At 46.6% G+C, this 24,644-nt stretch overlaps 2 protein-coding genes across 12 annotated transcripts in view; one reads left to right on the top strand and one right to left on the bottom strand.

The window, feature by feature from the left end:
* The window catches only part of NUMB (NUMB endocytic adaptor protein), a 93,794-nt gene extending 78,834 nt beyond the window's left edge, over nt 1–14,960 (bottom strand). For 7 of the 11 annotated variants that reach the window (XM_052695498.1, XM_052695508.1, XM_052695505.1 and 4 more), the window contains exons 1-2: nt 14,866–14,952; nt 7,849–8,156 (exon numbers count right to left, since the gene is read on the bottom strand). The gene's annotated coding sequence lies outside the window, so the exon portion shown is untranslated. Of the gene's footprint in view, nt 1–7,848; nt 8,157–13,972; nt 13,995–14,303; nt 14,432–14,865 lie in introns of those variants that run through there. The other 4 variants (XM_052695499.1, XM_052695500.1, XM_052695502.1 and 1 more) reach the window with 4 other exon arrangements.
* A 5,903-nt stretch (nt 14,961–20,863) lies between these two features.
* Nucleotides 20,864–23,442, top strand: RIOX1 (ribosomal oxygenase 1). Its single transcript, XM_052696480.1, has one exon. It carries the CDS (start codon nt 21,583–21,585, stop codon nt 23,398–23,400), a length of 1,818 nt encoding a protein of 605 aa, XP_052552440.1. The 5' UTR covers nt 20,864–21,582; the 3' UTR covers nt 23,401–23,442.
* The last annotated feature ends 1,202 nt before the right edge of the window (nt 23,443–24,644 follow it).

Below are 24,644 nucleotides of genomic sequence, written 5' to 3'. Positions count from 1 at the left end.
AATCCTTTTTTACTCAAAAAAGAGTAAAGAAAGCCCTTTTCCTGAAAGCTCTTGATGTCATTTACTAGTAGGCTAGCTCTCAAGGCTGCCAACAAATACATTCTCTTGAGAGGACCAGCTTGCATTCATTCTCTCAGTCAGAATTGAAAAATCATCATCACATACCTTTTAAGCGGTTTAGATTGGCACTTGTGGTTAACGCTGCCACAGTCCCAGAAGAGCTGTGGCTCAGGAGAGAAACTGGAAATGGCCAATTTTCCATCCCTGCCACTACCAGCTGACCCAAGGTTCTCCTAGCAACCGCACAGAAATTGCCTTCGGAGGAAACGTTGCTACAGGCAGGGCTTCACAATTTAAGTTCTGTGAGTTGGAAAGCACTACCCTTTTTCAGTCATTGTTATTAACCAGCTCTCCCAGCATCCAGCAATCACACTGTCTGGTTCATCTTCTCTCAGCAAAGCTGCAGTGACAGGGGATTTCTGGGTGTTAAAGTCTATGTGTTTTAAAACAACTTCTAATTGTTAGATTAACTGCGAACGCTGCTACAACACTTCAAGTCTAAGAAGCTTCAGTCAGTGTGACAGAACCAACTGCAGAATGAAGTTAGACTTGTGACTTACCCTAACTGTGAGATCCTTCCCTTGCTTCTGTATCTGGAACTAACTTCAAAAGCATCAAGGTAGACCTTATGACTCCAGCACCCATAAAGAAAAAAACCACACAGGCTATGCAAGTTACTTCTATTTAAACAGATAGACCTCACAGCCAAATTGTAACACCTAATTACTTTATTTCTTGTATTTTTTTTTCCTCCTTGAAGTGTCTTATAGACACACCTTTCAACTTGAAGAAAGAATGTGCTTTTCAACACCCAAATAAAGATCAAACTTAAAGATCGTGGGAGGAAGAAAAAGGCTGCCTTACATTTGCCTGCTCCAAGATCATTGTTTAAGTAAGCTTGAGCTCTAAGAGCCACAAGGTAGAACATATCCGAACAGCAGTGTGTTTCAAGTGACACATGCCTTCATTCCTACCACTGGTACTTCTTCAGGCAGACATCACTTCTGTGCTAATACAATAAACCACTTCAACATAAAGCAACTGTGCACTGAGACAATGCAGTCCTCCAGTGCTTTTGCAGGACAATCTTTACCTGCACAATCTAATCTGAGGCACTTACAGCCTATGGGTTACCAACAGCCCTGAAACCAGTACCTGAGCCTCTACCTACGACAGCAGCAAGCTCTTCAAAATGCACCAGTGGGATTAGAATAGGAAGCCATTTCCAGGTAGAAGTTTTCTCTTAAGGTTTATTTGTTTTTAGCAAGCTTCTCCAATGAGGAAACAAGGATGAAATGTTGTTTCATCTACACAGTATTAAAGCCTGGCTTTCCAGGATAAGAACTTCCCTTTCAAGTTTTTCAGAAGTTCCTAACTCCTAAGCCTTCCAGTTTGAAGAGTAATGGAAAATTGGGTTTGACAAGGAGAAAATGAATTTTATTCATGCTCAAGTTTTATGAAATGAGTAGAAAAAAAAAACATCTTTCAAAGTCAACTTCAAGAAGGCAGACTTCATCCAACCTATTTCAGAATCAATCAAAAACGGCCTTCCAAAAGCCTTCAGTGTTTCTGCTAATATACATTCTCACTTTGAAGACTCTCAGTCTTTTCCCTAGTTTAATTTCTATTAGAAACTTCACTTTGAAACAAACCTGTTCACATTCCTAGAGAACAGCTTGTTCTGAAAGAAGGAGCATCAAAACAAACTGTAAAGTTAGAATCTGAAGTAACTGCTATCAGAGCTAAACAAATGGGAAAACTAGCTGACCGAAGGCAGCTCACAGAAGGCAATTCATTCTCACTACAATTTAAGAAAACTAGAGGAGTTACACAAGTAATCATTGCAGGGGGGAGGATGTCACAGCAAATAACCTGGATTACCAATCGCTTTCATTACCATAACACCTCTTTGGTATCACAGAGCACTCAAAGACATCCATTATTTATCGCCCTCCTCAGGCTCACACATCTCAGCAGCTATCCCAAGGTCTATGTGCAAGACTATCTGAACATCAGTCTCACACCTCACTGCAAGGCAGTTCACCCCACCACCTATCAGGAGTGCTCCAGTGCCCATGCCCGATCTATTTTGCAAAGATGAGTGCATCAAGGCACATTAAAAATAAAATTTAAAAAAAAAAATATCAGTTCACAAAACAATGCAAGAGCTACTTGCCAAATTCACAAAGAGCTTTGATCTTTGTTACCAGCAAAATGAGGGCAGGGTAAGGGACTCTGCTTTGCTTGGGACTGATACAGCCTCTGATAATATACAGACTCATAAGCTATTAGAAAAACAGGTAAAGCTTTTGTAGTAACACCAGAACATCCACTTTTGAAGACATCATTGTACAAAAATAACCCTCATTACTTCTGGCACAAGGCAGTATTTATCCAACACGCAGAATGTAGTGGGTCTCCTTTATGGTATTAACATACAGGAAAAACTGACAACTTCACTAGGCAAAGAAAAGTCAACTCACAGCTGCGCCACTGCAAATCAACTGTTCCCTTGGTGCCATGCACCAGACCAAAAAGGCAGGAAGAAAAGTAAAAGCTCCCTTCTCAAAATCAATCATTGCTACTGCAACTCAAACTCAAATAATGTCCTATCAGTAAGTTATGAGCACTAACAAATTTAGAAGCTTTTAAAGCACAGAGCAAGAATAAACGGCAGTGTTTAAATAGCAAGAGCACATGGACTTTGTAATGGCATATATAGTTGCCTCCTGATGGTGCACACAAGGGAAATTGAACCTACAACAGTTATGCTCTGAGGTTTGGGCAAAACCAGACTCATAATAAAAACGTGTATTATCCAATTAATATTTTTCTACATCAGCCATCCTCATTAAGCTTAACAAACTGAGAAACCACGTATTTTCAGCTCTGCTGTTTTCTGCCTGTTTGGAAAGTCAGACCTGCACTCAGCAATGCTCAATCACCACTCTTTTAACAAAAAATAAAAATAAAAAAAAGAGTGCCAACTAACAGCAGGAAAATTCCATGCAAATGTTAAGGATCAAGCCCTGAAGTACAGCTGAGTAAACACAGTAGCCATCTCCACCAGGAAAAGTCAAAGCACACTTAATATTCAGGTTCTTCTGCTAAGTCACAGGTACAATGCAGGTTTACTTGGAAATAACTTTTAGAAGCAATGATTCAACTTGGCATTTGGCAGCATGGAGTATTACAGAAAGTTGGCGGGAGCAGACTGAAATTAAACGCTTCCTCCTTCTCAAATTAGTGTTTCTGAGTCTATAATCATACTACATTGCTTTCGTGACTAAAATTCTTCAGCTCTTCCACAAATACAAAAGGTGTTTACCTCAAAATGATCGGTCTATGCAATGTATTTTTAAACTGAATTGAGCTCAGTTGTACTTTAGGTCTCCTTCAAGTTCATTTTGTCAGGAATTCAGAGCTGCCCTAGGGACTCAGGCCTGACAACACTACCAGTCCCAGCACAGTACCTGGCACTGCTACAGCCTTTTGCCAGAAAGGTAAGTAGGGCTCATCATAAAAAGGTACTGACTTGGTGCCTTTGGAGCACAGAAACACCGAGTTTCTTGAATACGACAGACAGGCAACCTGAGCAGCTTCCCACCTTTAAGAAGTAAAACACAGGATTTCACAGATCGAACTGAGTAGTTGCTGGGAAGTGGCTGCACCTGCATGCACAGTAGCTCAGGATTTGAAGCACTGAAATACAAAACCTATCAGATCTGATTCAATCTTTCTGAAAACAGAGCTGATTAAAAAAAAAAAAATCAAACACTCATACATATAAATAACTTGTTTCCATTACAACATCTCAAAAATCAATGCTCACTGAGCTCGGCGTTTTAAGAACCAGTTCCTGAAATAAATGAGGTTTCCCAGGCACACAGACAAGAGGTTCTTCCATCTCTTTAGAAGAACAGGGAATGACATGCAGCAATGAGCGGAGATAAAAACAGACATTAAGGACCTGCAAGCAATAACTTCCTTCCTCTCATGGCTTAGGTTTGCCACTGCTAGAGGCTTTGTGTAACACAGGTTCTCTAAGCTGGTTGTTTCCATGCAAACCCCAAACTTGCTGGCTTTAGCCATGGCTAAACAGCTGTGGCACTTGGCCAATCTCCTCAATGCTGGTAGCTACCCACCACCACCCTCCTGACATCCCTATGACTAAGGAAACCACATTCAAAACCAAAAACCCATCTGCCAAGGAACAGTTATAACCATACATAAAAAAGACCTCAGAAAAGCCCCTACCCGGGCCTCAAGGCAGCCCCCAGGACCACCCCCAGGGTGCCCTGCTAAACAGCTCGAAGGCCACACTTGCCCTTTTCTACCTCTGAAGTCCAGCAAATCCCATACTATTTTCTGCAATGAGGAACATCCTCGAAATGATGACATAAAACACTTCCTCCTCATGAAAAACTGAAATACAGACTTTCCACAGGCAATTCCTTCTTTGGTTTGCTGCTTTGCACAACTTCCCTCTCAGAACACAAATGACCTTCTCACTCTCCTACCATGCCCAAAACCAGCAGCATGCTCACTCTACATAGGAACGAGACCCAGCTTTAACCACCAGCTGCAAACAACCTTCTTGATTCAGCTCACCACACCAGCAAATCACAAAGATTTGCTCTTTTCCTGGTTTAGTTTCCTGATGTTTGAATGAATGGTTATGGTTTACCAAGGAATCAAACACAGAGATGCTGCAGAAGCACATAATCAGCACAGAAATTCTCCTCCTTCAGTGGTGACAAATAGGCTGCAAATAATACGAGCTAACCAGGGCTCCCTTTGGACATCATCAGTAGCATCGCTGCCAGGATAAGATGTTTTTGTTCGCCAACTGCATTTGCTGGGGAAATTCAATTTTGAGCTTAGAGCTCGCATCCTGGGCTGTTCCTGTGAATGTCATACTACTGCCTTGTGCAGAGGCTCCCACGCCACCTCCTTCAATGGTATTTTGGAAAGAACAACCTGTGAACCACAGAAAGGTGATAAACTTCAAATGAGGTTTGCAATCCTAAATCCTGAGCATTATAAACATCTTGCAGATTAGCCTGGCACCTTAACCATAGAAAGTAAGGTTTGGGGAATTGCCTCTATTCTGTTTGCTGAGCAGTAAATATGATTTTCAATGACATTTTTGCATGCATAACTTTCCATTATGTATCAAAACAAAAAAAAACCAAAACAAAGCATGACTCTCAACTCTGAGTCTGGCATGCCAGGAACGTAACAGTTAATGTTGGAAGCACATACGATTTTCTCCAAGTTTTTTCACAACGTTCACATTCTTCTCGAACATTCTTCACAAAAACTCAATTTTAAATCAGAGCTACACGCTGGATTTATTTAACTGATCAAACGAAATTATTCAGTCTGCTGCTGTTCTGCCTCTCCTGCTGCTTAACTTGAATTTTAGATAGCAAGATATTCTACTAGTCACAGCTGAAGAAAAGTTCTGCTACCTGCTTAAAGGCCACAAAAACTGACTACAAAATTAAGGAGAATTGCAAGTACATTAAAAGGAAATGTTGTGACACCTTTCAGATAAATAGTAAAGAACACTTCGGTTCCAAGAAAGATGAGTCATAAGAAAATTTACACGTATGTGAAGAACTTCCTTAACTTTGCTCTGGACAAGACTGAGTGTAAAGAACCATGTTACAGACTCATCAGCAACTGAACACATTTTCCAAGTATCTGACCTTAAATGATCCCAACTCCATCAGAGAATAGTAACTGTAAGAAAGCAACATACATTACTGACGCTTCTCTTGGTTAAGCCTTTTGCAAATGTTACTGGGTCTCGTTAGGGTGGTAAGAAGATATGAGCTCCTATCTTTAGAAAGGAGTAAGAATTTACAAACTGTATAGGAAAAGAAAAAAAATCGAGATTAAAATCCAGGAACACCTGTATCCTATTTCCAAACTTAAAGCAGCAGATGATTAGATGCTCAACCATAGAACTACAAAATACCTAATTTAACAAAATAAGGCCTTTGCCTTCAGCACCTAAGCGTGAATGAGATTAATGCCAGCACACTCCATACCAGAATTACTAAGAGAACATTACATCCTTAAAGAAAAGAATTAAAAAACAGGAGCATACACAACCAACTAGACCCTGTTGAACAATACTCCTTAGCAGCACCTGATAGTGACTATTACATGTTTGCAAAGGAAGAAAACCCCAAACGTGGTACTCTGTGGGAAAAAAACAAACATGCCAAAAAAACCAAACAAACAAACAACCACCATCCTTGCTACCTTCCTAAAAGAGCAATTGTTTTCAGTCATTCTGATGTGCCTATAAGGAGTGGAGATCTAAGACCACGATTCAACAAACTGCTTTGCTTATGCTTTAGAAAGACATTAAGTGCTGAGTGGAAGAGCTAGTCACAGTTCCATGAAAACAGCTGCCTGGAGAAGCAATTCCCAGCATACTTCATACTGGCACCATTCCCCACTTTCTGTAAACAGTATGTCCCAAGAATTATGCCTGTAGATTTAGGACAGTATTGTTGCAGGTCCTGCCAGACATACCTGCCTTGCAAACACTGCACCACATGGTAAACCAAGGGACATCCAGTGCAAAAAACAAACAAACAAAAAACCTATAGTTTCATGATATTCCAAAATGTAACCAAGTGTATCTGAAAACAAGCCCTGGAAGATGGAAGTAATGCCGATCAGAATTTCCAAGCACAGCAGCTGCAGCTATTTTACACCTAACACAAAACAGCAGTCCTCAGGACGTGGGGATGATATGACGTAAAGCTGGCAGATGCCAGTCCCTTCCCACTGAAGAAACTGGGACAGCAATTCACAGCAGATTGATCTAGTATCTCTTTGCACAGAACTAGACCGGATGTAATGCTCTCTCAGATAGACGAGTAAACAAATCATTAGTTATTTCACAAAGCTAAAAGGCACACAGTTGCAACTAATCAGTTTTTATCCATACAATAGGTCTTACAGTGAATGATGTGCATTAGGAAATCTGCAGGACCATCTTTGAGAGGAGAAAGGAAGCTTATGTAGAATTTACCCAAACCAAACACCAAAGCAGTAAACTGAGTAACAAGCAATCATTCATGTAAAAGCCACATTAAGGAGATTGGAATAAGCTTGTTTGTACATTTCCAGATATAACTGGAGCCAGAGGCAATCATGTATATGTGAGGGAAACAAAAAAAAACTAGCCACCCTATTGCCTAGCTCCTTTAAGAAATGTGCTTTTTATTCATTGTTGGAGATCTAAAGGTAGGAAGATCTCAAGACCAGATTTTTCTTTCCCCGCTACAGTACCATTATCATTAGCAAGGTATAACTGTATCATCACAATCACCAATTATCTTATCATTTGCCTATATTCTGTCTACTCCAACCGGTTCCATTTCCCATGTGATCTAATGCAGTTAAAAGAAAAAAAAGAGAGATTCATGCAATCACTACTATTCACTTGCAGGTAGAGAGCTGTGCAACCCTTACTTGCAGAAATCCCTACTTCTCAAGGTATTATGCAAGTCGATGGATTGTTATACACTGCAGTGGGAACCAAGAGTAAAGCTATGAACAGAACCCTGCTAGTTCAGATAACATCTTGCTATTTACTAGTAATAGGTATGATAATGGTGTAGTCATGAACACTATAGCAATTTTGAGATGTGTTCTCATCAATGAAAACTATGTCCTAGGGCAAGACAACCAGTAGTTGGTTGCCCACGAGAGCATAACTACAGACTCCTCTCTACAGTAGAGGCACACAACTTTCATTACCTGTACCAAGTTATCAGTGGCCTCTCTCTTATGCAGGCATCACTTATGCATTTGGAGGGAACGCCAAGGGAAGAGCTGCTGAGTGCACAATCTTCACCTCTGATGGGTGATGGACCCAGGTGAGGGTGAGGCAGGCAGGACCACTTCCAGAAGGAGCCAGCTCACAGCCCCATGGGCAGTATGCACCGGATCCGTGTCACTTCCTTTTAGCAACAGCACAGCCCCTCTGTGCCGTCTCCCCCACCCACAGCTCCAGTACTAGAGTTTGCAGAAGTGGAAACAGGGAACTGATGCTGTTGAAAACAAACCTGGAAAGAAACAAAAAAGAAACCATTTTTTATTAAGCTGAGTTCCTACAAATTAGAATGCATACAGGAGCAACCTTAATGTGGGCCCTTACTAATCACTCAGGGCCTTACCTGAAAAGCAGAGTGAGAATTAACCACCAAAACAAACAAAAATGATGCAGAAAGCAAACCAGGCCAAAGCAATTGAGACACATTCTGGACAGGAACGGTTTCAAGACAGGATCCCAGGACTGGTTCGAGTCATGCTCCAAAGTGGAAATCCAGCAAAGCGGGCAAGCAGCTTAGCTATCAGCAAGAGACCAGAGATCAGCCACGGTCCAGCATCTTGGACAATTCCACCATACATCACAATTCCTAAGTTTCCTAACTGCAGCTAAACTTTGGGGATTTTTGTTGTGAAACATAAGAGATGAAAGAGAGATGAACTGTCCAATCAGCCAAATTCCTACAGATCAGACACGACATTCAATAGGAGAAGGCAAGATGTTTTGTGGAAAATCTTTTTCCTACTAAGTGAACACACTGGTTCCTAGCAAAGAACTGCAGTTCATTATTAGGAAATTAAGACAGGAAATTGAGGAATAAGGAAATTAAGACTCACTCAGATATTTTGCCCTGAATTTCATCAAAAAAAAAAAAAAAAAAACACATTGTTTTGATCAACTTATTTATCATCCTTAGCAGTAGTGTGACAAGAGTAACACTTCCCAGGACCTCACGGCATTCAGTGTACCTGTATGCTCAGCACTGCCTCAAACACAAGGAGGGAAGAAGTAAATCGACAGCATTAAAACACCAATTTCATAACCGTTAAACTGCAATGTGCTGGAGCCAAATTGTTTTTCACCTGAATGACAATGTTTACTCTATAAGATGTGCGGAATTGGGTCCTCAGCTAAAAGTCAACAAATAGTGTAGGCAAGTCGTTATATTTCCAGTTTGCACCCGAGCAAAATACCACAGGCTGTCTGGGTACTCAAACCACATTGGGAACAACCTCCTGTATGCAAAGCAAACAAAGACCAAAGCAAGGATGAAACAGAGAAAAGCTGATCTCATCCCAAAATAAAATTGATGAGTTATGTCAGAAATGTGAGGTAACCAACATGAAATTGTATCACACACACGCCAACAGCTAATGGACATCAGTGTTCAAGCAAGAATTACCATTTCTGAGGCACAAATTCTGTACTTGAAAGGAGGAGGAAATTCATCAGGCAATGTTATGCACACACATCTTTAAAGAGCCACGTCCCAGCGCACCACAACAAATAAATACCTATTTTGGCTGTTCAAGTTTGCGCTAAAACAATCTCACAAGCCTTTCTTTTATGCCTTTGTGCAGCCAGACTTTTATATTGCAGTGTGGAGGAAAAGAAACATCAGGGCGACATCATTCAGAAGGCTCTTTGACTTTGAGAACTTCTTATGAAAATCAGTCATGAAGCATTCCAGTTGGAAAAGGGCCGAGGGAAATCCTACAAGTCCTAAACATGCCACTGCTCCTCGGGATGGCACAGCAATGACCAAACACAGGGACAACCCCGCTCCTCCCAAACTGGTAGAGAAGCCCTCAGGCCATCTCAGAATTTACTCAAACAAATCAAATCCTGAAGAGAAAACTGATCTTGCACAACCCTATTACAGACATGTAAACACAACGATAAGCAGCCCAGATTTTGCAGTAACGCGAGGCCTTTGTCCAAAGGGCATCACGAGAATTTTACAGACTGCCTTCTACGCACTGACTGCATATATTAAATCCAAAACACAGCTTAAATGTAGAACGTGTAACCAAATATGAAAAGGCTGTTACAACGACAAGTACTTTACAGAAGGATATAGATTAATACTTGGACAAAAAGATAGAGGCTGATTAAGTGGCAGCCCTTCACCTGCCTGCACGAGGCTGACTTTCCACTGGGCTGCCCGGCTGCACAGACCCAGCGGCTTTTTTACAGGCTCTCTTTACGTAGGAAAATCCATGTTGAAAGGCATTTGGAATAAACTGACCCTCCATCCCCCCAGCCCAACACAAGATCACATTAAGCAGCCTTTGACAACAAAACAACCAGGAAAAAAAAAAGTACATCCTTAAAAGCATATTAGTGAAGCTCTCCACATATCCACACCAGGGGAAATGGCTGCACATTAATCTCTCTCCCTGCTGAGATGGCTCAGCAGCAGTTACAGTGATCGGCACCAATCGAGTGGGCATCACCTGGTGTCTGATGAGCAGGAGCACCCCATGACCATTATCTACAGAACTCAGGTTGACAGCTTGAGCAAGAGACAAATATTAGAGCAAAAAGCAAAGGAAGCAGTGAAGTTTCTACAAAACAAACTGAACGAGCTCCAGAGAAAAACATCCAAGAACAAGATTGGAAGATTTCCATTAAGCACATTAGAAGGAAAGTACATACTTTCTTTCCTCTCATATCATGCAAACGCAAAGCACAACCCCAACCCCTTCATCATTAGTTACTAGTTTAGAACTGACTGACTGGAATTGTCAACCCAGCTTCTATTCGTGCCATCCTTCTGTTCCAAGGAACCAACTCCCATGCTCCCCCAGATTCCCACTTCGACAGCTGATGAATTCTTTGATGAAGTCTTTGAAAGCAGACTACCCTCATCAAAACCTAAAACCAACACAGAGCTATTAGCTAACCCGAGACCCAGGAGTTTAACAGCCATGAAGCGCTCGCTCGCAAGGCAAAGGCAGTAACTGAGCTCAGCAGCTATGCACACAGTGCCCATCAGCCAACTGCAAGCCTTGGGAACGTCAAAGTATCACCAAGCCAAATAGTATTTTACTTAGAAGGCTAAGAATTTTAGGTCTGGCTTCAACATCACAGCCCAAGAATCCTACAGCTTTGGCACCCAAGGAAGCCAAAAACAAGGAACCCTCAAACTCTGCTGTGTGGCTCCACTTTTTCTTCACAGTTTGGTATCCCCAATCCTATGTCAGCCAACGCCTCATATACAAATCATTTGTCATGACAGCCTTTCCGTCACAACACTGCACAAATAGAGGACATACATGCATAAATCACTAATAGAAACATCAGGTTTGGTAACTATGAAACATCACAACTGTGCAAATGGCTCAGCAAGGACAAGCGCTGAGGGGAGCAACTGCAGCTCTCGCAGATCTACCTCCTTCAACACAGTTAAAAGGATTCTGGATGGACGTGCAACAGCAGTTAACATGATGTGATGCCATTTGTACTTCCAGATTGATAGCAGTCTATTAGTACTGATAAACTCACGAGCATAAGTCTTAGTCAATGAAAAAAAGGAAGAGTGCTGCCTCCTGCATGGTAGAATAATCCTCCTGATCTTGTTAGGAAAGTCCTCATTCCTGATGCAACATCTGCCTTGACTACACACTGTAAAGAACATCAAAATGATGCAGCTGAGATGAGCACATCCTCTCCCAGACACAGCTGTGTCACTCTGAGGCTGCTGCCCTTCCCGCCCACACCAATGCATCACTGGGAAAAATGGAAGAACTTTTTCCAGTATGAGTTTCCATCAGCCAAGTCAACATAAAATAATTTGCCATAGGTCTTTGCTAACCCAAGTGATTTGATAGAAGGGCAAAGATCCAAAAAAACCTCAAGCAAATTTAAATCAACCCAGGGCCCCACCTCCCACCACCATCCTCACCGAGCCAATGGTCAGAAACACGATCCAGCCAAAACCTAACAGAGCAAGAAGCAATTCATTACACCAGCTTGACTTCACTCCCGGACTTGAACTCCCAGACACAAAGACTCCCGTGCCAGCATGGAAAGATGCACGGACAGGAAGGAGGATGAACAACCGCAGCCCCAGTTTAAACTGCCAAGTTTCTAGGCGAGCTTAGGCAAACCTAGGAGAGTTGCTTCAGAGACGAGGTCACAACCTCCTCCCCCATACAGGCAGTAACATTCACACAGCCACGCAGACAGCCTGTTCAGGCAGCCGATCCAGATGAAGTCAAATATTTTTCTGTACCACCATTTTCAGCTGGATTAGCAAAGAGGGAGTGACAAATGAATAATTCTTTTTGGTGAAAGTACCACTAGAGACATCTGTTCTGGTGGCAGTGCCCTGGAGGACACATTAGAACATTTAGCATGAGCAGGTTCATGCTCAGTCTTCTACAGAAAGGCAACAGGCTCTGATGTCACTCAGCAAAATCAAGATCCTTGGATTGAACAAGTATCTATAATTTCAATGTATTCACTGCTGAAGGAACCTCAAAATCAACATTAAAGTTCCAGTTTCACATAAGCGTAAACCAAGCTTGCTTAACAAAATGCTATAATAACATCTGATCTACTCTAAAAAAGAAAAAAATACCAGGTCAGAGGGTCAGATGAGTACAATTGCTCGAGCTCAGACTGCCACAAGAATCCCTCACCATCAAGGTTCTGCAGAACATCTTTTCCAGAGGTAGAAGACTTATTTTTCTATAACATTAGGACAACTTGGTGCGTTGGTTTTGTTTGTTTGTTTTTGTTTATATATTATGCAGCTTCACCAGTATTAGTAGCAGAATACAGCCAGCTACAAGCAGAATTCAAGAGCCCTATGGAGCGCTGAAGCAAGTGTTAAGAACACTGTTAAAGCTGCATGTATTCCTTCTAGCCCCTATCACTGGGGAGGTAAGTACTTTTCCATGCATTTTTACTGTTATTTCAGCAAGCTCTTCACTCACCACTCCCATTACCGGAGTACTTAAAGATCATTCCAAGACCAAGCAGCTAAACTATGCTACAAAACGTAATGCTGGGGGTCTAGTGAGCTCTGAGAGCCCAGTGTGGCTTGTTGGTTTGTTTTTCTTCTTCCTAAACGCATAACGCTGTCAACTACTAGTGCAATGCCAGAGGGCTTTATGACACCAAAATAAGAGATAAATTTGTCTACTCTGCCTAGTTTACAAGCGTCTTCATCTTCCACAAACTTGAGAGCAGTAATAAGTGCAGGGAAGTCATTTCCAGGCTGAAAAATAAGTTCTCAGCTAGTAAGGATTTAAATATTTTATTTCAATTGCATTTCTACTTTAGGCTTTAGAAAGAAAGAAAAGTTCTTTGATGTGTTATGTTTGGAGCTGTACAAATCAGAGTTTTCACTGAGCCTGAAAACCAACACCTTACTCAGCTACAGATGAAACAGTTTACCGTCGCATAACCCAGGCTATCAAAACAACTTAAGAATCACGGGCGAGGATGAACGCATCTCACATTTGTTCTCTTGGACTTTGCTCACATTATTTTTTGTATTCCTTCCATGACATTTTTGCTAGGGAGAAAAAAAAAAAAAAAAAAAGCAACATTTCCACAGAGAATTGCCAAGAGATGAAGAAATGGAAAACACACTAATGAGCAGAAAAACAATTCTGCTGCTCTATGGTAACTATTAACTTCTGCATAATCGTAGAGAGCGTGTTAGCAGTAACCATAGATCAATAAGTCAAATAGAAGTGATGAGTCAGAAATCCATTTCAATATTTACACTATTTCTACAAGCCATAGCAAGGGTAGTACTCCGGCCAAACGGAATGACTGTGCCTTCCGTCTCAGCCCCCCATGCTGGACCTCAGCTAGAGAGGCAAGAAAGCCAAAAATGAAAACCACAAAACCAAATCCACCGACATTACAGCCAGACGCTGTGGTGGTTAGAAGCATCTCCCAGTCCAGACGGCTGGATCGCGAAGCACTGACAATACCCTCGATAACGCAGTAACACACACACTGAATAGGAATCAGAGCAAGAGCTCCCTAATCATTTCACGGAGCACTAATGAGCAGGTTACATAAACCCACCGGGCCGAGGGAGCTTCAGAGCAGGGCTGCTGCGAAGCAGGGGCTCTCCTCTCAGGGATGCACCACGTTGCTCACCAGGACGACTCATTTCCATCAATGGAATAAAATGAGTTAAGCACATTCTCAACAGGAGCCGTGCTTAACCCTCCCTCAGCTCCTGAAAACGATGCCGGGCAGCGGCTGCCCGCTGCTCCCTCCGGCCCCAGCCGCACGCTGTCGTTCGCCCATCCCCGCCGCCTCCTGCCCGATAACAGCTCCCATTGTGCAGCTGCTCCACGCAGGAAGGCGAAGCCGAGAGCCGCGCTCCCAGGTGGGAAGACACGATCCTCACCTCGAGGGCCGCTCCAACAGCTCCGACCGAGCATCGAACCGAGCGGCGGGCGCCTCGGCCCCACAGGATTGCCCCACGGCGAAGGCACCCCGCCGGGCCGGGGTCGAAGGGCTGAGGGCTGCCGGTCCGCACCGGGGCCGCTGCAAAGCGGCGCGGGCCGGGCGGCAGCGGCGGACCCTCGGCCGGGCGCCGGGCCCGGATGAGGGCTCGGGCAGCCTGCGGAGGAGCAGGAAACGTCGCGGGCCGCTCCACGGGGCTAGGGGCTCCGGGGTCTCTCCACTCGCCGCCGGGCCCTCGCGGCCGCCCCCGCCGGCTCCACCTGCGCCGCGCTCGGCGCCCCACCCCGTGCCCGGCCCGCGGCCCCCCGCCCCAGGGCGGGCGCCGCAGGGCGTCGCCGCCTCCCCCGGCCCCTCACATACTTCCCCGGGGCGCCGCCGCCCGCGTGCCCCCCCGCCGATCCCCTCAGGCTCCGCCGCCCCGTGCCCGCGATCCCCCCCGCGGCCCCTCGCCCGCCGCGGCTCCGGCCCGGCCTCACCCCGCCCCGCGGCCCAGAGGCGCTCACCTGCCGGCCGCAGACACCTCCCTCCGGCGCCTCCTCGGCCGCCCGTCGCCACTGAGCGGCGCCGCCGCTCCCCCCTCCCCACGGCGGCTCCCGTCCCCGCCGCCCGCCACGCCCATCCCAGCCGCCCATTGGCCGCCCTTCCCGTCGCTCTGCCCTGGGATGGCCGCGCGCCGCTTCCCGTCAAAGCTCCGGCCCCGCCCCTCTCCGCCCACGGGCCCCCGAGTGTTTTATTCACTCAGGGGCTTTGGCGCCCCCACTCTATTCTGCCGTTCCCGATTGGGTGAGGCGGTGAAAGGGAGAGCCGCGATAGGCTGCCGGAGGTGCCAGCTACGGCTGAGGGCCCGCCTCCGCGCTCGGCGTTAGGCCGCGTTGGGGCTGAGGGCAGCTGGGGGTACGTGGGGGTTGAGCGGGCGTCGTCCGGGCTGTGGCGGGGGCTTTGCTGCAGCGGCCCGGGCGCAAATCTGCCTCCTGCCCCCGAGCCCAGGCCTGGAGACCCTCAGGGCAGTGCGGCAGCCCCACAAGCGCGGCCCTGCCTTGCACAGAACGGCTCTCGGGTTTCGCTGTGCCGTCGGCTTCCTTCCCTCCCTACAAAAGCAGTCACCCCTGCGGGCAGATGTCAGCTGCGGCAGCCGTGCGGAGGGGGGCCAAGGAGCGTCGTGTTGCCAGAAGCATCCCTCGCTATCGCTGTCCTGGCTTTTCCGCAGGTCGGGTGCCTTCCCCGTGTGAGGGCTGTAAAAGGCCCACGCAGGGGGAGCCCTGGGCCGGCGGCAGCATGGCGGAGGCAGCTGGTAGGGCCGAGTGGAAGAGCAGTGCTGCCGCAGGGCCCAGTGGCACTCCAGGTTACCCCTCAGTTACCCAGTCAGCCGCCCCTAAGAACCACTTCCTTCCACACTGGCCACGATAAAATGCACCATTTTCTCCACAGATGTCTTCCATCAGCTGGAGTCTGGGTTACAGGGAAAATGTGAGCGGTCCACTCTTAAGGCCCAAAATGTTGTCCCCCGGCCTCCCTCCCCAGTGCAAAAAAGCACAGGCGTGCCACTGCTTTCAAAGCAGGGAGGCTGTGCCACACATGGCAGACACCCCAAGGCTGACAGCTCTTATCCGGTCAGGCTGATGCACTTTACCTGGGCTGACTGTTCCCAGCCCCTGCCTCCTCTCACCGGGCATTCGAATGGCTACTTGATCCAAAGTGCAAGCTGAAATAGGTCCTGCAGCATTCAGCTGGGAAATGAATAAGCAAATAAATAAATAAATAAACCAACAAACACAACACCTCGGGAAATCGAAATGCAAAGATTACCTAAGGTTTCTCTGGATCATTATCTCGTTATCTCCACTATCTCCTCCCTGCATGCACCAGTACCCCATGCTCCTCTTTGTTCCTGAATCAAGCGAAGAAAGAGCGACAAAGAACATGGGCTATAATGTGATCTGGCACACACCGGAACAGAACATAAGGGAACTGGAATCAGTGCTCATTTCAAAACACCGTGTGCAAAAATCATTTATGTTGGAGGTGCTGGGACAGAAGCAGGAGGATGACCCAAACTCAGTTTCAGACTGATGCTCTGTCCCTCAAGTCACCACATTTGAGAATTAAACTAAGAAATATTCTTACATCTCACACCACTCTGCTCAGAATGCAAAACCAAAGCAAATAGCTGCTCTCCTTCTCACAGCTGCCTCTGATATTTTCAGAGTGCTGCTCTCAGACAGCAGCACAATGCAGCGACGTTTCAGCCAGTGTCCCAAAATGGCTAGGCAGACATTTCTACCAGCCCGAAGATCCTGTGTAGTTACAAAACTTGGAATCATTTCTGACCTGGCATAGCCTTTAATATGTTGCATTCCCCATGACTTTGGTTTAATTCTTCATAATATTCTATACCTCTGGGCCTGTGACAATGTTTTTGATAAAGCATGGTACATTACACTTCAATTTCTAAGCAGTTTCTAAGCATCTTTGTATTATAAAGACACTCTGCTCTTAAATGAGAATGATCTGAGGATAGGTAAAGAAAAGGATAGGACATCCTATTATAACTAAAGTTCTTGTATGTGCTTCAGCTAGATGTAGCTTTCACAAATATTTATTAGAGATTTAATTTGATTTGTTGCTATACTACTTGTCTGCTCAGCTATTTGTATCTCCCCAGCTCCCCATATAGTCATCGGTGACTAAAGGGAAAGGGGTTGTTTTGGCGGGAAAGGAAAGGAAGATGACCCTAGAGGTTACCTTAACAGAATCAGCTGAGCATCCAACACAGCAAAAGGCACAATTGCTACACTGACCTGTGGGTCTCTCTCTGTACAGTCAGTCTTCATGCACAGAGCTGCGATGAAAATTAGTTCTCCAAGGTCTTATATTGGAAGCAGGGCTTCAGGGTGCTTTATTTTTTTTTAGTAACAAAGAAATGGAAGAGACATGATAGCACATCAAAGATATCCAGCCCTACTGCTTCTTTCCCACCTTTTAAGAGAAGAGCATTCTGTGGAGCTGGCTGTGTATGTTGTGCCCACGAGCTCCTGATAGCGGTACCATTTTAGACAAGATCCTTTCTGGTCTCACTGGGACAGCAGGATAGTTTGCTATCCCCTAAGGAGCTGAGAGTATATTACACACACGCTCATGATAATACAAATTCCATGTCCTCAGCGCAGATACCCAGAGGCTTAACATCATCCCTTCCTATTGGCTACCTAAAACAATGTTGGCGATTAAATCTCCCTTCTCTAATCGCACTGTAATACTACTCCTTCTAGGAACAAGCCATACCAGTATAAATACTACAACATAAGCATTTTTATGTTGCTATAACTGCACTCACCCCAGAGGAATTCCACCTTTTTGACATCAGAGGTAAAATGTGAGAGTTTTTTTTGTGTGACTGAGCACTGAAAATGTTCAAAACTACTTCAAAAAGAGTGCCTCTAGTAGCAATACAAATCTACTATGGGAAGTAAAAAACAAAGTGTTACATGCAGGCTTTCTCCTGTTGTTCAGTGAGCAGACCTGAACAATATGGTTGCTAAACCAAAACATCCTGTTTGTATGGACATTGCCATCTTGGTGGTGCTGCGTCAGAGATGAGGGAGTGACTTCAGAATGCCTCAGAAAAAAATCAGTACAGCTTTTTTTTTTTGCCCACTTACCATGAAAGATGAGATGAAGATTTTTGCATGATTTCTGAAAATGAGAAATGTACCAGAGAACCAACTGCTGAATGGCACTACTATACATCAGAACTGCTACATGTTCCTTTTGAAACAGTGGGCATATATACTGGTAATGTAAAACGCTTTGCAGTTATCATAATAAGGCAAGGATCTGAATAGTAAGAATTCTTTATATTCTTTCTTCCACAGAGAAGCCTCACCCAAACAGCTCGCCAAGAGCCAGCTCTGTACAGTGCAAAGCATATTCTCTACCACCAGACACACGATGCATGCAGAACAGTCTGACTATCCCTTTTATCTCAATCATCTGTGTGTGAGTAATCTTACAGGGCAAATACTTCATTCAGATTCTCTTTGCTTCCATTTTATGACATGGATTTTCATGGCCGTTTACTTTTCTCCTCCTGCTGAAAAGCGAGAAGATTGGAGTCTCAGAGTCTGCAGCTTTGTGTTTAGTCACTGCCCACGGAGTCACTGCAGATGGTATCTGCTCAGCGCTACCACATGCTGGATGACATATATTAAGAGCACAAAAAACCCTCATGAAAATGCTTTCAAAATGCTTACAAAGTAAGCCCTGTGATCCCAGTAGGAATGAGGTGACAGCTCAGTAGAAGGTCCTACTCAAATATTTTATGTAATTTCAGCTTCAAGTTACAAAGAGTGTATTTTAGTGTCACGTAGGATGAGAGGATATATCTGTGCTTCCAGTTCCCTCCAAAAAGATAATTTCATAGGGCAGCCTGGATCTTGTAAGCATTATTTTTATAAACTTGTTTTAATTGGACTACTGCATGGCAGGGAAGGCTTATTTTCTCAGTGGGGCTCTGTGTGCCAGAGAACCAGGATTAAAGACCGCAACCAGTCACCAAATAAGAAAATCACTGAGAAAAGAGAAACAGCTGGAGATAGGCCAAAATCTCTGCCAAGAGATGCTTCAGTGAGTGAATGCATTCACTCGGATGAGCAGCCCAGAGGATAGCTCTTGAGAAACAGTTCCTGAATTAGCTTTTAGTCTTGTTATCTGGCAGTGAACTTTATAGCTTTCACAAAGAGGAGCAGGCTTCACAATCCTGCCCAGTGTCCTTCCAGTGATGACATACTGGATGTCATTGGGCTGTATGAGAAAGACTGTCAGGGCTCTAGTTGAGGAAACCTGTTAGTGAAGGCTTGAAATGTTCTTTTTCCTTACTGGGTATTGCTTTTGGCACAAGAACAAAACCGACAGTGCAAGAAGAAGGCTGCCAGCAAAATGATCATGAGAAAAAGGATTAAACCTAGTTTAACTTTCTAAAAGTGACCGATTTACATTAGCAGTTTGCCAGGGACAAAGTGAATGTGCCGGGCAGTGTGCATTGTGGTGAACAGAGAAGGGAAAATTGTGGAATAAGCCTCATCGTGCAAAGAATTTTACCTTTTCCACTTACCAGCAAAGATGGATCACAGCTCTGCAGGATCAGGCCTTATATGATCTGCTCTTCAAATTTAAGATTTCAATTCTTTGAATCATAAGTGGTAAAAGGGTAATACATCAAATAAGCCCTGCATCTCTTTGAGGTGCCATTTCCTTACTTCTTCTGAATTCATTTGTGACTTTTTAATGAGTTGTATTGCACACATTTTTTATGTCCTCTTAAATAAAATGTGTGTGGCTTTTGGCAGTGCAGTCTATATACTGATAACATCTCAGTGACTTTGTGCTAAATTCTAATTAAGACACTTAACTGAGCCTCCAGTTGCTACTATGTCTATATGAGCAGCAGCTGGGGACCACCTAATCATGCAAAGATCTGTGCTACTTTCCCTATGTTTATTTAAAGAGCTTTACGTGACACACTACTTTCTTTATGACAAATTCCCTTGAAATATCGGACAATGAATGGAAACAGCATGGAGACCTTTTGGCTATTCCTAGACAACCATCTGAGTATTCTTTAAGCGATATTAAAGCTCCCTCTTTGTGCCTTAGGTCAAAATCCTTTCTTATGTGGCACAGAAAAAATAGCAACACGCTTCTTTCTTGAAAGCCTCTACTATCAGAAAGGCTCAACTGTCAGAAGAAATGTGTTACACAGATCTCACTACCCTTATTTACTACCACATCCTTCACTTTGGGACTTCGTTACACATCAAGAACTCCAATGGCAGTCATCTATCTGTCAGCATCAGAAGGAGACATCTGTGCCAAGATCTGAGCCCAGGAGTGAGACTTTGAACCCAGCGGGCTGATAAACACCCAGGACAGCACTGCTGGACTCAGCGCCACTGCTCAGAGCAGCTCAGGTCAGGCTCCGCACAAGCACTCAGCTTCTGAGAAACGTTTACACTTGAGTAAATTAAACAGTAACACAAACAACACCTCACAAGCCCGGAGATTTCAAAGGTCTTTTTGCCCCCAAAGCCTACTTAGCCATGCTTACATACAATTTAAGCATACAATAGCCAAACTTCTACTGTATTTCAAAGCTGCTGCATCTTGGTTTTGTGCAGGGCCCAGCTCCGCCGATACGGTTTCAGCTGATAAGATTATTCTGGTAAGCGGGGCTTAACCTTGGAAAACAAAGAGCGGCTTGAAACGCAGCGCTCACCCCTCCCTTCCCTCACAGCACACGGACGCGCAGCCCGCTTTCCCTTCCCTCCCATTTGGAACCCCACCCGCGGCAGTAACCCCGCCGAGGGCATTCCCCACGCGGCGGCGGGCGGAGCGGCATTGCGGAGCGCCGAGCTGTCCTGCCACCTGCCGGCACGGCACGGCATGGAGCCCCGGGAACCGCCGCGCAGCTCTAACAGAGCTCCGTGAGCCCGGGCCGCTGCAGGCTGCCGGCGGAGACCCTGGCGATGCCCAAGGGAGGTCAGGAGCGTCGGGTCCGAATTCTCCTTCCGGCCCAGGCCTGTTATTTACGCTGCGTGGCGCACGCAAGCGACTTGCACGTGCCCCGGGAGCATTAGCTGCTTATTTACGTTCAGCAGACGCCGATATTCAGGTCTACGTGAGGGTAACGCCACCTCTATGAACCAGCAGCACGCGTGGGTAATTGCTCCTTAAACACCCGGGGCTAACGGAGTCACCGGAGATACATCTCCCATGCAAAATCCATTGCCGCAATTCTGAGTCCGCCAGAGATTCCTCTCACGGAAGCACCGTACGGCGAGTCTCTGCTCCTGAAATCTGCTCGTGATCAGAAACGCACCCACGTATAAACGCGGCGCCATTTTCCACGCGCTCCCGAGCAGCGCCCGGCGGGCACGGCGCCTCTCCTCTCCCGCTTCGGCAGCCACTGAGAGCAGAGGGCCGGCACCGCCATTCTGTTCCGAGCTCCGAGCACAGCGGAGGAACGGAGAGAGCGCAGACTGACAAACGTGCCGCTTATGCGGGGAGCGAACGTGGCAAAAGGGTACACGGCGTGACAAGGCAGCCCTTTGTTCGGGGGAACGGAGGCCAACCTGCGCTGCCCGCGCTCCCGCGAGGCCCGCCACTCATCCCCCAACCTCCGCCGGAAGCAGCCGCGCCGGGAGGGGCGGGGCTGCGTGGCGGCCATGGCGGCGTGCGGCGCGGAGGAGAGGCAGCGGGTGGGACGGCTCTCGGCGCTTACGGTGTACCGCCGGGCGGCGGGGCCAGGGCGACTGGAGCGGCGCCTCCGCGGGACGCCGCTGCCTGCGGGCGGTAAGCGGAATAAAGCGCGGCTGAGGCGTGGCGCGGCAGGAGGAGGCGGTCCGGAGTGGGCTGCGCCGCCGCAGAGCGCCGCCGTCCCCAACCGCGTGGAGCGGGCCGGGAGCCCCGAAGCCAAGCAGGGAGACCTTAAGACGAAACCGAGCGGCTCTCCGGCCAAAGCTGCGACCAACGCTCCGGCCGGAAACCTCGAAACCAAGTCGCTCGGAGGCCCTTTGACAATCTCGGGCGGTTCGCGGGCCAAGACTCCGGTCGGGAACCCCGAAGCAAAGCCGCCCGGAAGCCCCGCAAAGAGCCCGGGCGGCGGAGGCGTGTTGGGGCTGCTGCGGCGGCTGGGGCGGCTGGAGGACAGCCGGCGGAGGGCGGCAGAGCTGTTCCGGTGGCTGGTGGCACCGGTGGCACCGGAGGAGTTCGCGAGGCGGCACTGGGAGCAGGCGCCGCTGCTCGTGCAGCGGAGTGATCCCGGCTACTACGCGGGGCTGTTCTCCACGGCTGACTTCGACGCCATTCTGCGCAGCGGTGATGTGCGCTTCGGGACCCACCTGGACGTGACCAGCTATGCTGAGGGGGTGCGGGAGACGCACAACCCCGTGGGCCGGGCGCTGCCTGCCGTCGTCTGGGACTTTTACCAGAACGGGTGCTCTCTGCGGCTCCTCAGCCCCCAGGCTTTCTCCACCACTGTCTGGCACTTCCTCTCTGTCCTGCAGGAGCACTTTGGGAGCATGGCTGGGGCCAACACCTACCTCACGCCACCAGGCACACAGGGCTTCGCCCCTCACTACGACGACATTGAGGCCTTCGTTCTGCAGCTGGAGGGCAAGAAGCACTGGCGCATTTACGGCCCCCGGACGAGCTCAGAGGCACTGCCCCAGTTCTCCAGTGCAAACCTCACGCAGGCGGAGCTCGGTGAGCCCCTGCTGGAAGTGGTGCTGGAGGCTGGAGACCTCCTATACTTTCCCCGGGGCTTTATCCACCAGGCCGACTGTCTGCCAGATGCACACTCGCTCCACATTACAGTGTCCTCCTATCAGAGGAACTCCTGGGGAGACTTCTTGGAGAAGCTTCTTCCTGCTGCACTGCAGATGGCCCTGGAGGAGGACCTTGAGTACCGGCAAGGGCTTCCCATGGACTGCCTGGGGTACATGGGGGTTGCCAACTCAGATGCCATCGATGCTCGCCGAACAGCGTTTGTGGAGAAGGTGCAGCACCTGATAAAGAAACTTGTTGACTATGCACCCATTGACGCTGCCATGGATCAGAGGGCTAAGTCGTTTCTTCACGACTGTCTCCCACCAGTGCTTACACAAAGTGAGAAACAGCTGAGCGTGTATGGCTTTCCAGCCCGGTGGCATGATGGAAGGCCCCGCAATGTTGATATACTAATAACAAAAGACACAGAAGTACGTCTTCTCCATCATGGCATTGTTAGATTGTGCAATGAAGAAGCAGGCATGATGCTATATTACACAACAGAAAACTCAAGAGTGTATCATAAGGAAGACCCCAAGTACCTTGAGATAGATCCTGAGTACACAGACAGTATTGAATTTCTCCTGTCCTCCTATCCAAACCACGTCAGCGTGGATACCCTCCCATGTGATGCCTTGGAGGACAAGATTTCTCTAGCTACGCTCCTGTTTGAGAAGGGCATTCTGACTACTAAGAAGCCACTGGTGCAAGTGTAACTCTTATTTTTTAACAAAATAAAAATGCATTTGTTTAGAAAATACTGTCTCTTGTTTTCACATTACAGCTGCTGGGTTTTAATGCACAGTCTGATCTCAGCATCTGACCTGGGAGCAGAAGGGCTTTGACCTGAGTAGAGAAACAATGTGTTCTGATTAAAATAAGCATCTGCTTTAAGAGCAGATCTGTGCATTGCTTTGCCAGTCATATTACTACACATTAAGTAACTTCAGAAAGCAATGAACTTTTTTTACAGTCTGTAAACTGTTAGTGTTTTTCAAGTATTGTAAAGCAGCCTGTGTGACAGTGGGAAGTACTCTTACTGCTTACATTCATATCTAGAGATGGTCACTGTATTTGCAGGGAGGTGCAGTTTGGTTGTGATCCCAGTAAGAAAGACTAAGACTTGGCGAGGCAACAATTCAAAAATGCTATTTGAGCTAACATTAAGAGCACTGATAGTCTCAGGTCCATTTAGATACTGAGCATCAGACAGGACTCTGACCCATGTACACAATGCTATATAGATAGCACGTAGCAGAAATCCTTCTCTGTTGGTCACTGAACTTATTACTGGATTTTCTGAAGGGAAACAGCTCATGTTTATAATCAGGGAGAAATGATGTGTGCAAGAAAACTTGCTGCACTGTTAATATCTAACAAGTTATTTGCTGTTGATAATAAACTGGGAGGAGCTGTTGACTCTCCTAAGGGTGGAGAGGCCTTGCAAAGGGATCTTGACAAATTAGAGGGCTGGGCAGTCACCAGGCACATTAAATTTAATGAGCGAGTGCTGAATTCTGCACCTCAGATGGGGCAACCCTGGCTGTACACACAGACTGGGGAGCAAGAAGCTGGAGAACAGCCATGTGGAAAGGGATCTAGGTGTTCTGGCTGATGGCAAGTTGAACATGAGTCAGCAGCATGCCCTGGTAGCCAAAAGGGTGAACTGTACCTTTGGGTACACCAAGCCCAGCACTGCAAGCCACGTAAGGGGAAGGATTGTCTTGCTCTGCTGTGTTCTGGTGTGGCGTCACCTTGACTTCTGTGTGCAGGTTTGGGCACCACAGTATAGGCTGTTAGAGTATGTCCAAAGGAAGGGTACACAGATGGTGAAGAGTCTAGAGGGGAAGACATGTGAGGAGTGGCTGAGGTCCCATGGTTTGTTCAGTCCAGAACAGAGAGGGCTGAGGGGAGGCTTTGTGGTGGCCTATAGGTCCACACAAGGGGAGCGGATGGGCAG

This window comes from Tympanuchus pallidicinctus, unplaced genomic scaffold, assembly GCF_026119805.1.
Source record: "Tympanuchus pallidicinctus isolate F22 unplaced genomic scaffold, pur_lepc_1.0 scaffold3, whole genome shotgun sequence".
Lineage (NCBI taxonomy): Eukaryota > Metazoa > Chordata > Aves > Galliformes > Phasianidae > Tympanuchus > Tympanuchus pallidicinctus.
This window is presented reverse-complemented; position numbering and strand designations above follow the sequence as displayed.